This window comes from Mixophyes fleayi, chromosome 1 (genome assembly GCF_038048845.1).
Source record: "Mixophyes fleayi isolate aMixFle1 chromosome 1, aMixFle1.hap1, whole genome shotgun sequence".
Classification (NCBI taxonomy): domain Eukaryota; kingdom Metazoa; phylum Chordata; class Amphibia; order Anura; family Limnodynastidae; genus Mixophyes; species Mixophyes fleayi.
In genome coordinates this window covers 282,935,017-282,948,315 of record NC_134402.1, presented here as the reverse complement: position 1 = coordinate 282,948,315, position 13,299 = coordinate 282,935,017, and the positions used below count along the sequence as shown (strand labels likewise).

The 13,299-nt window shown below is 40.3% G+C and overlaps 1 protein-coding gene across 2 annotated transcripts in view; it reads right to left on the bottom strand.

Moving 5' to 3' along the window:
• MAMDC2 (MAM domain containing 2) overlaps positions 1-12,784 on the bottom strand; it is a 104,764-nt gene extending 91,980 nt beyond the window's left edge. Inside the window, exons 1-2 of one of the 2 annotated variants that reach the window (XM_075210965.1) lie at positions 12,551-12,784; positions 6,202-6,315 (exon numbers count right to left, since the gene is read on the bottom strand). In XM_075210965.1, the coding sequence (XP_075067066.1) occupies positions 6,202-6,315; positions 12,551-12,596 (160 nt within the window). In that variant the 5' untranslated portion in view covers positions 12,597-12,784. The remainder of the gene's footprint in view (positions 1-6,201; positions 6,316-12,550) is intronic. The other variant, XM_075210964.1, reaches the window with a different exon arrangement.
• Between the last annotated feature and the right edge of the window lie 515 nt (positions 12,785-13,299).

The following is a 13,299-nucleotide window of genomic DNA, read 5'->3' as shown; positions in this document are numbered from 1 at the left end:
CAGACCGAAGAGGTGCATTTTTTGGTCTTCTGACCAGGCATGACGATGGGCTTTTTCATCCCATGGACATCAGCTGTTTCCCCCCCTGGTGCCTCATTTACAATAACCACATCACCATCCTCATCATCAAGTTCCTCCACAGCGCCAGCTACATCATCAATAGCCTCCTCCCGAGCCACCTCTTCCCGTACAGTGATGGGAAGGTCAGGCTTGACAACCACCAACACCCTTGGACTCGCCTTGGGGATTTGTGATAATTTCTCTTTAGAAGGCAGAGTTGTTTGCTGTTTTGTTGCTGACAGCATAACTCTCTTCAATTTTTTGTAGGGGGGGGGAGGAGGAGGAGGGCTAAGATCCGTGGGTGAAGCTGAACCACTAGTCATGAACACGGGCCAGGGCCTAAGCCGTTCCTTGCCACTCCGTGTCGTAAATGGCATATTGGCAACTTTACGTTTCTCCTCAGATGATTTAAAGTTTCTCTTTTTGCTACTTTTTCTTAACTTGGGGTTTTTGGATTTTACATGCCCGGTACTACGAGATTGGGCATCGGGCTTGGAAGACGACGTTGATGGCATTTCATCGTCTATGTCATGACTAGTGGCAGCAGCTTCAGCATTAGGAGGAAGTGGGTCTTGATCTTTCCCTACTTTATCCTCCAAATTTTTGGTCTCCATTATATGTAGCACAAGATACTGCAGAATGTGTGAACTTGGTAATATTGCAGTACCAATGGACTTATACTGCTGGATTGGTTTTGCAAATTTGGTTTAAATTATTATATATTTTTTTTTTTTTTTACATTTTTTATTTTTTTTTACTTTTTTTTAATTTTTAAAAAACTTGGGAATAGTGGGGAAAAAACTATGCCCTTAGAAGCACAGAGCACAGGACACAGCACCACTGGACTGAACAGGACACGGCACAGGACCCAGCAGCACTACGGAACTCAGCAGGACAGAGCACAGGACACAGCACCACTGGACTGATACTGCAGAATGTGTGAACTTGGTAATATTGCAGTACCAATGGACTTATACTGCTGGATTGGTTTTGCACATTTGGTTATAATTATATATATTTTTTTAAATTTCAAATTTTTTATTTTTTTTTATTTTTTAAAAACTTGGGAATAATGGGGAAATAACTATGCCCTTAGAAGCACAGAGCACAGGACACAGCACCACTGGACTGAACAGGACACAGCACAGGACCCAGCAGCACCACTGACCTCAGAAGGACAGAGCACAGCACACAGCACCACTGGACTGATACTGCAGAACACAACACAGCACAGCACAGCACAGCACAGCACAGCACAGCACAGCACAGCACAGAACTAAACAGCACAGAACTAAACAGCACAGAACTAAACAGCACAGAACTAAACAGCACAGAACTAAACAGCACAGAGGACCACCTAACACACCCTCCCTCTACCCTGATCAATGCCCGAGTGAAGATGGCGGCGACTAGCGGGGAATTTATAGGATCCGAGTATCGCGAGATCCGACAACGGGATTATGAGTCAGAGCCTCAGTTTCACTTTTGAATTTGGCGCCAATACCCGGATCTGTCTCGGATCCGACTCGGATCCGCAACGTTCGGGTGGGCTCGGATTTCATAAATCCGAGTGCGCTCATCCCTACTTTTAATTTAATGATGACATACAATCAGGACTGGAGCTGTCGTTAGGTGAACCTAGACAGTCACCTAGTGCACCAATCGCTAGGGGGTGTCTAAAACATTGAGTGACATAATGTCATTCATCCAGTGTTTAATGACCCCACTGCACTCCCACTCGTAGTGCCAGCGTCTGACATAGAGGAGAAGCAGTTGACAGCTTCTTACCTGTGAAGCTGTCGCCCCAATGTCAGTGATGGACTAGGAGAGTAGGACTGGACTATGATGTCAGTGCCCAACGCCACAGTCCCAGACTAAAGGGAGCAGGATATGTCACTTCCATTCCTTACCATTTACTAAGGTATGAAGCAGTGGGTAGGGTGCACCATCTACCAGGGAAGTGCCATCTATAAGAGTGTGGGGGCACCACCTATGGCATCATTTGAACTTTCGCCAGCCCCGCATACAATAAAAATGTTATTTTATATAAACATAACAGATACAGTGGCAAGTGGAAATGCATTATATGCATTCTGCTAGTTTATAAAGAAAAATGTGTGTACTTTAAAAGATTAATGCAATATAACCAGGAAAATAACTTATACAATCCACATACATTCCTGCACAAATCAAAATTCTGTTATTAACGTATACATTTATAATTCCACCCTACCCATTTTCCACCTTATAGTCTGTGTTTTAAACTGGCACTATAAAGAGGGAGCGCTATATTATCATCCCAACGTAACTACTGAGAGATGTATCTAAGCTCCAAAGTGAGCGACGTAATTTAATTAAGTTTGGGTAGCATGGATAAATCATATGGTTATAAGAAGTCTAAGTTCCATAACCATATGAAAGCACAATTCACCAGGTCAAGGGTTTTTAATCAGGTCAGGGAAATACTAGGGGCCTGAGTCATTAAGGAGAGCAAACACAAAAGGAGTAACTTTGCAACTGGGTAAAACTAGGGGCACAGAGAGGGGAGGGAGAGTGGGTACTAATTACCTGTGGCCCAGCCATGCCAGCGGGCCCAGGCCTGCACTGCAGACCACAAACTTATTATTTTCACATGCCTGGGAGGGGGCAGGGCTAATTGGGAGAGGGGTGGAGCTAATCTGGACGGCCCTGTCAGTGAACTAATGGAGACAAGCAGCAAATCAGACTGCTACTATGCTGCCTGTCAATTTAGAGCGTGACCGCAGAGCTATTAGCCTCTGGAGATGAGGTTTCCTTTTCTGTTCCTGCACTAAGTTTTACCATTGTATCCCAGAAGGTAAGTACAAGGGACAGGGGGTGTTGTAGCCTGACATTGTGTGTGTGTGTGTGTGTGTAAATAAATATATATATGTGTATATGGAATTATGTATATGTGTGTGTGTATGCATTATGTATGTATATGGCATTGTGAGTATCGGTATATATGGCATTGTGAGTGTGGGTATATATGGCAGTATGTGTTAGTCTGTGGCACCACACGCACATTTGTATATAGTATTGTCTGTGTATGTATGAATACGGCATTGTGGGATGTGAAGGATAGAATCCATTTTAGTTGTAATTGGCAGCATACAGTGCGATCAGCTGTATTTGTGTATTCCACTATGGTGATAAAGTGATCTTCTCTGCTTGTAAGTTTAAAGATTTTCTCAATCCATCCATTTGACTTGGATTGATAGGGCTAGAAATCCAGTAAAGAAAAAACAAAAAACTTTCCAATGCCTCATTCTGCTGAGATCCCTGTTAAAAGTCTTTCGTTACAAAAAGCAATATACCTGCAACATGCCAAATTATTTTTTCACGTCATCTCATGATCTATTGCCGCAATTTTATCTGGATCTGGTTTTAAGTACTTGAGTTGGTGGCCACAAGAGTTCCTTCTGTATTGTGTGGCAGTCACATGGGTGCCCCTGTATTGTGTGGTGGTCACATGGGTTCCCTCAGTGTTGTGTGGTGGTCAGAAGGGTGCTCTCTTTATTCTCTATATTTTCTGTAGTGACTTATTGCTCTGCTTTCCATATTTCATGTACCTTTCCAAACAGGTCCCAAAATTAAAGGATGCAGAAAAAAATCCAGTACCAGGATGTGAAAGCTGCAATAAAAGGTAGGTGAGAACAACACCATTCTAATAGATATGTCATGTCTAAAAAGGCGCAGCCACACCCCATGTTGGCCACACCCCTACACTATGTAGTCACGCCCTCTTCGCTGCCGCCTGTGCGCAGCGGCACACATTCCTTACCCTACTATATGTGGAGGGGGCCCAGAAATTTAATGTACCAGGGCCCCAAATTCCTCTTGACATCCCTGGGCAAAGCCATGTTGCATTGGAGGGATAGTTAAATTTAAAATGTGGGACAGATTTATAGTTGGGGTACGGCATGTCCTAGAGTAACTTTAAATTTCAGTGTAAAAATTAAGCTATCAAGTATTCGTGTGCTACATGAAAAATCATCCAGTATTTGCCTTACATGCAAAATACTCATTTGCACCCCTTGCATTGTAAAATGGTTTGTCCAGGATCAAACTTTTTTTGTCTTAATGAATCTAGGTGACTTCTAGTTCCTGTAGTCATTGAGTCACAGAGCAAGTGTAATTCTGTAAGGAATTCTTTCCCAACAGCTGACAGCACTGCACACAATAGAAACACAATTGTCAAAAGCTTCTAGCATAGTGAGATGATGCAAAACACAAAGCAAAGCACAACTGAGCACTCCTGCTTATAACAACAATCAGGGCTAAGGAGCAAGACCTGATTGTGACCTCTTTTTATACTTTACACTCAGATTTGTAGTAGAAAAGTTTAGACTGCTGGGTTGCTACGTTAGGACACTGACATTGTTCTTGTCTTGTGCTATTCTATATCTCCCCAACCCCTTTTAATGGGTGGGGTACGTTTTTCCGGCTGCAGTAATAGTGACAACAGTTAGCGCAACAAAAAATTTGATTAGTATAAGGCCGACAAGGAGGAAATAGGGACTTACCATATAGCAGACAACATTCCCCCCACGCTTAATTGGCAACAGATGTCAATTTCGACTTTCTAAAATGTCTCTATCTTGAATGACGTCAGTTATACTGGCCAGAGTGAGATTTCTGGTTTTAAAGCAGCAATGGGCAGACCCGCCGCCTAGATTACATTATACAGGCAACGGGTCTGACCATTGTCGCTTTAAATCCGGCAACTTCTACAAATAAAAAATTCTACAAAGTCTGGTATCTATGGTATTCAAGCACCCCAATTCCGGGCAACGAATAAGCAAGATTAACACCATACAAGCTAGGGTTTACACCCCCTCTCTCCCTGGCTCATCTCTCTCCCTCTCCCCATGTTCACTCCTCCCTGCCCTTCCCCCCACTCCACAATATACACTTCGGGCTAGATTTACTAAACTGCGGGTTTGAAAAAGTGGGGATGTTGCCTATAGCAACCAATCAGATTCTAGCTTTCATTTATTTAGTACCTTCTACAAAATGATAGATAGATTCTGATTGGTTGCTATAGGGAACATCCCCACTATTTCAAACCCGCAGCTTAGTAAATCTAGCCCTTTGTGTCATGACTAGATATTGTTCTGCACTACAGCTCACTAATCACTAGAGCCACAAAAGAGGCGCACCGACCGTGTTGTAGGATTTATTCCCTGTGGATTTTCTTTAAATTGTTACAACTCTACACACATGTTAACAGCACCGTGCTGCCTTTTTTTTACTCTTTGTCATTCTATAACTTGTGAACTTTTGTAATAAGTCTGTATTTTCTGAATATTGGCAAAACATGAAATGAAAAATATATATAATATAATACATATATATTAGCAAAATGTATTTGACACACTAAAAACAAAAACTAATTTATATATATATTTATTTTATTTTGCACAGGAGTGATAGAACAACTTTATGCTATAAACAATGAAATGTCAGAATAGGACACATGACAAATTTGTTTAGCAAAGTTATTACAAACTTGTTTTATACACGTGCATCTAATTTACAATTTCCAATGGAGCCAGCAATGTGCGGTCTGGATCCCTGCTGGAAACATTACAATTATGTGGCAACAAACCCACTGTACTTACAGCTGACAAAGGAACTGACATTTGGGAATAGATGTGTGTGTATATATAAATAGCTGCTTTATTTAGCTCTGGAAATCCCATGTTTGAGCAGCAGTTGGTGGCCTCATTACCAGATCATATTTTGATGGCATTTCTGCTATGTTGTCAGTAGGACAGTAATCTTGTCTACAGTCTATTAATAATTAAATAAAAATGTACTACACTGCGGATTTGCATATTTTCCATATTAAAATAATTATTGTTTCTATAGTAATGCTTTAATCATGTTTACTTCTACCTGTGCTGCTATTGCTTCAATCCCCTGAATAACGACCAGTAACGTATTGTTCTTCAATCTCTTGAATAATGACCAAGTGTTCCTGTTTGAGGTCTGTGCATTTGACCTAAAACATGTCTGGGATATTAAAAGGATTCCCCAACAATGACCCTATGCTTAGTCATGATTTGCAAAGAATGGTGATATAGATAAAAGTTAAAGCAGAGTCTGTATTTACTTTACCTTCTGAGTTTACAATCCAAGGCATAAATGCAAAGGCAGATTGGTAGGCACATGTGCTATTTTCAAAGGCGCAGGATCCGTCAGAGACAGCGGCCCCCTCAGCAAACTGCAGACCTGCCAATAAAAAGAAAACTCAGTTCTTCACAGCGGTTGAGCAGCATGGAAATTACTGTGTGCAAAGAGGAAAATGGTTTAATGAAGTGAATAAAAAAGCTGCCAAATGCTGGGATACTGGGAAAAAGTTAGATCCCAATTCAGATGTGTAGCAACTTCACTTGGGCTTCAGGTAGAGGCTATAATACACGAGCACAAAGATGAATGAAATTGCACAATAGGACAAAAGTGTGTGAGTAAAATATGCAATTGAAAGTATTACAATGGACTGTGTATGCGAATAGCAAGCTGTACTTCAGAAATATATAACTTAAAACATATATGTATACAAACAGGGGAGCACGCACCCCCCTGAAAAAAAATAATATAGAGCTGCTGCGCATTTCGGCAGCACTGTATTGTACAGCAGCCGCGGCGCTGTCAAAGAAGCGTCCGCGGCGGTGCTGTATTGTACTACAATATAGCACCGCAGCGGACGCTTCTTTGACAGCGCCGCGGCTGCTGTACAGTACAGTGCCGCTATGTAGGAGCACTGTTTAGCCCCCGATCTTCGCGGAGAGGAGGGGTTTCTGGAGAAGAAACCCCCTCTGCGTGCGCCGCTGACAAAAGTACAAGCTCCCTAATATTGCACAGGTTGAGTAACATTAAGCCAGTCAAATTAATCAATTTTGGCGAGACATCCTGAGTTGCGGCCAGCAACAGGGGTGGGGCTTAACAAGAACGTGCGTGGGGCTTTGTGTGGGTCAGGGACGGGGCTTATTGTCCCCACTTTCTGGCTTCAACCTGTAGTATGACGCTAATTTCCTAACCTTTACCTGCCAACATGTAAATCACAATGATGCTTGACGCCTAGAACCCTGCTTGGAGAATCTGAGGCACCCCTTGCATTGTAAAATGGTTTGTCCAGGAGAAAACATGCTCATTTTTTTGCCTTACTTTCCTTAATAAAGCAGGCTCAATGTTTACAAAGGCTGAAGGGCTGAAATTCATTTTAATTTAGTGGACTCATGACCAAATGGAAATAGTAAAAAGAACCTAATTATCTGTAGACTTTCCTACACTACACAACACAAAATGAAATCAATGAAACACCTAAAATATGATATACAATAGATTTCGTAATATATTAATTCTGTAAAGTGTTTTGCAATTACGTCATTAAATATTTGGACTCATTCACGCATGGTTTGTCGAATTTTTAACAAAATTGTGTTATGGAACAAGATCCAATGTAATATAATTTAGGAAAAAGTGATTAAGGTGTCAAAAGGTTTTGTTATACAAGAGGCAGCTATAGAAAGCAAACATGGAACCAATTCCAAAACATTTAAACAAAGAGACAAACTGTGAAGTTTCAGGACTCATCTGTTCTTTTTGCATCTTGAAAATACAATTATAATCATCTGGTGGCTGATGCAGCATTTCCAGAAATTCCAGACCTCTTAAATAATGCAGGAAACTTTCTATGCTTTACCAGCCATCAAAATATAAAATAAGAAACCAAACCTATTTTCTGTACTTTTATGAAAAAGTCTCTGGTATCTTCAAGGACTGGATTGAATTTTGCTGACATGAAACATAAAGGTAGTATATATTGTTTACTGACATTTCTCTGGAGCTCTTATTAGAAGTAAAGTATTCCTACCAACTCCATAACAAACTGCTAAAGCTCATCCCACATATTTAGGACAGTGACTGATGCAGGTCAGAAAGCTGAGTGCAACCACTTCACTTGTTGTGACATCACCACATATCCTTCCACCCAGGGCCTGGTTAAGCTGCAGCCAGGGATGCAAAGCTTTTTGTGGGGTGTGACACTTATGGGGTGCAAAATTGTGACAGGGAGAGGTATAAACTGAAATTGTAAAACAGAGACTAGTTGTTCTCCAATGTAAAAAGAAAACATGAAAGAAAACCGTAACGAGGTATTAATCGCATGGTAAATGCTGAAGACTTTGGAGCCATCCTTTGGTGAGCATTGGAGGATAAGTGAGTAGATAGACAAAGATGGCGACAGGCGCAGGGGTGACTGCCCCCTCCCCCTCTTCAACCTCAATAGCACTTGTTCATGCCTCTGTTCTACTATACAGTTCTGATTTTAATGAAAATGAAATAAGACAAAGTATGTGATGACTATTTTAAAAAGTTAAGTGGAACTGAGTGTTGAAAACACAGGAACATAAACATTGGGCAGCACAGTGGCCTAGTGGTTAGCACCTCTGCCTCACAGCACTGGGGTCATGAGTTCAACTCCCATCCATGCCCTTATCTGTGTGGAGTTTGTATGTTCTCCCTGTGTTTGCATGGGTTTCCTCCAGGTGCTCCAGTTTCCTCCCACACTCCAAAAACATACAGGTAGGTTAATTGGCTGCTATCAAAATTGACACTAGTCACTCCCTCTCTGTCTGTGTGTGTCTATGTTAGGGAATTTAGACTGTAAGCTCCAGTGGGGCAGGGACTGATGTGAATGGGTTCTCTGTACAGCGCTGCGGAATTAGTTGCACTATATAAATAAATGATGATGATGATTAGTGAAGGGGCTTGAGGAAGCTGGATTTTAAATGAGGGATTCATTTGTTTTTTCCTACCATGTATTAGCCTAGTGTCGAAGATGAAGGGGCTACAAGCTAACTATCCTAGGGTGGCTTGAACCCTTAATCAGGCCCTTTCTCCAAACATGTAGGAATCAACCGATCTACACAGTGCATTTCCCACAAAGCAAATGTGCCTCGCTGTCAGCCACTTGGTGTATGCTTTGTTACAGAAACACATTATTCCTAACAAGACAATGTGCCACAGTGTAGTGAAAAAGAGCAATGTGGACATATTTAATGATGTATACATATTCATTTTTTTCATGTATTTACTCAACTCAGTAACACAGACAGTATTATATTAATGTCAAGTAGTGTCTCTCCTGGCTGCCCCCTCCACGCCTCCCTCCTGGCTGCCCCTCCACACCTCTCTCCTCATGCATTTAAAAATGAATGAGGCTAATAACTTTCTCCAGCAGTGGGTGGTAGGTGCAGTGGTCCCCCACTGTGCCCCCTCCCTTAATTCATCTCTGCAGGTCATGGCACTGCACTATCCATAAGATCATATTATGATTGCTGGCATAGTAACATACTATACATACACACACATATATATATATATATAATCATCATCATCATCATTTATTTATATATAGCGCCAACATATTCCGTAGCGCTTTACAATTGGGGACAAACGTAATAAACTAATAAACAAACTCGGTAAAACAGACAAAGAGGTGAGAAGGCCCTGCTCGCAAGCTTACAATCTATGGGATATATATATATATATATATATATATATATATATATATATATATATACATATATATATATATTTATATTTAACCTTGCTGCCCTCCTCGGTACTTATCTTATGGAGATGCTACAAGATATGAATTTCAAGTGAGGAGACACTTCAGGATTTTAACAGCTGTGATGGAGGGGTGATTTTATCTATTCTGTGCCAATGTTTCCGTCTACAACTGTCCTTAGGGACATCGGGCCTGATTCATTAAGGATCTAAAATGATGAGGTATCTTATTTCAGTCTCCTGGACAAAACCATGTTACAATGCAAGGGGTGCAAACTAGTTTTCTGTTTTGCACATAAGTTAAATACTGACTGTTTTTCATGTAGCACACAAATATCATCTTTAAAATTCAGTGTACAAATAAGCTATCAAGTATTTGTGTGCCACATGAAAATACAGTCAGTATGTAACTTATGTGCAAAACAGAATACTAGTTTGCACCCCTTGCATTGTAACATGGTTTTGTCCAGGAGACTGAAATAAGATACCTCTCCATTTAAGATCCTTAATGAATCAGGCCCATCATGTTCGAGATATATAAATATATATATATATCTATATCTTTAAAGAAATACTAGTTGATGTACTTTCCCTTTAAAATAATGTGACACCCTCACCCACCTCATCCCGTATAACAGAATGCTACTGTGTGAGATTTGAACAGCTTGCTATCATTGTTCCTTGGTTTACTTGATGCAATGTATAAATTAATATCTACAGGACAATGAGAGTCTATAGTTGTTCAGCAGATACACCAGACTGTGCCACAGATATCACTTACTAAAACACCTGTTGTAAACTGTTCCAAAAATGTTATCATCTTACCCCGGCTGATTTCATGTTAAATTCCATGATAAATGTTATGCCACTGCTAAAACAACTGTTGTGGTTTCTTAAAGGGAAACTGACATAAACTTTTTTTTTTTTTTTTTTAAAAGTGAACAATTGTGTAAATTAACTTGGCTTGCTATTTGGTTTGTCTATTAGTGTGTTATGTTGCTCATTTTTTCTATTACAGTGCTGATAGAGTTTGCCATTTTAATCTAAACCACTTCAAAACCAAATACAATAACTGAATCATCTAAGGTCTTACTCAAGTTACTAAACAATGTAACATTATAACAAGCCATAAATATAAAAAAGAAACTTTGAATTTGCTAGGCAAAAATCTAGGGCCCTGACCCCTTGTGTTTCCGTTAAAGCTAAAGCGACACAGGCAGGCAATTTTCATTCTCTGTGACAATAATTTACAAATCAGAATGCAAAGTAACACTATTTTATCAGATTTTGGGGCACATTTATCAACAGTCGAAAAAAATGAAAAATAGTTTTCAATCCTTATCGCATTGATAAGGATTGAACTATTTCTCATATTTATTAAAAAAGCAACACAGGAACAGCAGTTTAAAAAAATTGCCGTTCCTGTAAAGTGGAAAACATACTTACCACTGCATCTTACTTCCGAAGACATTTGCGACCCACGGGGGGTCCTCTTCTCACTCCAGTGCGCATGCGCTGACTGAAAACCTCGAGCATGCGCACAAACATCCCTGAAATTCACTGTTGCAGAGAGAGCGGTGAGTGACAGGGAGGGATCATGTGATCCCTCCACACATGCACTGTCCAGCTCTACCCTTTGGAGCAGAGCTTCACAGTGTTGAAAACTGTCAAAAACTGTCTGTCAAATACGCCTGAGCTGGCGTACATTACCATAAGTGTAAAAGTACATAGCAGTCCTCATAGCCATCTATGAGGACTGCTATGTATTTCAGAAAAGAAAATGTAAGTGAGGCAGTGTTGATGAATTAGAAAAACACTTAAATATGCATCCATTCCCCGAAAATAGCTGTTTTCAGGGAATTTACAAGCAAATTACCTATAATAAATATGCCCCTTTATGAGATTAATCACCATGGGGAAAATACTACCCAGCCACCTAAAACCAGGTGACAGAATAATCACACCTTCCATTATACTCTATGGTGGATAATAATCACAAGAAATTGATGCGCAGTGATAAAATTACAATATTGAACACTGAAGGAGACCATTACACAACAAACCAAAAAATAATCACTTGTATAGCTGAGCAGATAGGAAACAATGTATTAGAAAACGAGTGCTCTAGGTTATAAGATTAACCGGTTTAGATTTGGCAATTAAACTTTGTCAGTGTAGCTCAGTTTTAAGAGCAGCAGTAGCTTATTAACATCTATAGATGTACCTTGCCTTATAGGTTTAATACAAATACAAAACCTTTCCAGATAAACCAGGAATCATGAAAACATAAATACTGTAAACAGAATCATTACTTAATATTTCTCACTGTGCTCACTGTAAAGGTCATTTCACACATTTGAATAGGCTGAAGCCTTAACTGATGTTACTGCCTGTTTCCTCCATTATCATGGAAAAAAATAAATGTAAAATGGGATGTAAAATGATCTACATCTATTGAAATGTTTGAAAGAAAGTGATTTTTAGATGTAGTCTTTATACTGTAATTGCTCACGTGAAAGTGAGCTGACTAACAAAAAAAGTTAAGCACTTAACATGGCAAGTGGAGTGATATCCATCATATCAGATCTATATGACATCACCACCTCAGGACAAGTAATCAGTATCTCCTCTCTACTAGTAGACACCACAGTGCAAGCTGTTAACTTTTATTCATTCTTATGAATGTCCTGACACATAACCCTATATATGACAATCATGCATCATCACATTTAGCTCATCCACTGCTTTGCTTCTACGCGTCCTATGGTGCTTTCACCTGATCGGTGATTCCATTTGATTTCCTCTTTACTTTTGTCATTATTTGCAAACTGTTCGTAAACTTTTCTGCACAGCACACTGACATCTAGCACACGTCCAGTGTGATACTTACCTGCCACAGAAAGCAGTAGACGGAGAGACAGCAGCAGCGGCAGCATATTCGCGTGGAAGTGGAGGTAGCACCGGGGTCACCTACCAACAAGGGCTACACTGAGAGAATCCCGGTTCTGCTCGAGGATGGGCTGCGGATGAAGCGCTGATGTCCCCCTTTAGCCCCCCCTTGTGGAGGCGGGATGGGGGAAGGTGGGGAGTGAGGGGAGGCTAAGAAAGACACAAAGATTACAGGGAGGGGAGAAACTTGTACTCTGCTGCTCCTGACAACTTCCAGACATACAGGGAGCAGTCACACTATATAAACTGCTGTACACCGTGTATGTGTGGGGAGGGGGTGCAATGATATCACATATTCCAAACCATCTATTGTTCCATGCTGATATTGCTGTAGAACAGCGCTGAAAGGATTATTTTATGCACATGTTATATGTGGTAATAGAAGTTACTTCAAGACATGATGTTGGTCTTATGTATGTACACTGCCTTTAATGCATGTACAACAAGTCCATACAGAAAGATTTCTGACTAGTATGTAGCGAACACTGGCATTGGATTGTATTGTTACTGGTCTTTCACCTTCTTAAACAAATGAGTTTATCATTCAGCATTAATAAAAAAATAAACAGAAAAAGGAAACTATGATTCCTATCGTCTTAGGTAGAGTTTCCCATCTACATTTATTTTATTAAGGAAAAAAAAATAGTAATCCTCCAATCACTCCACTCTAAATTCAAGCAGTGGAACAGG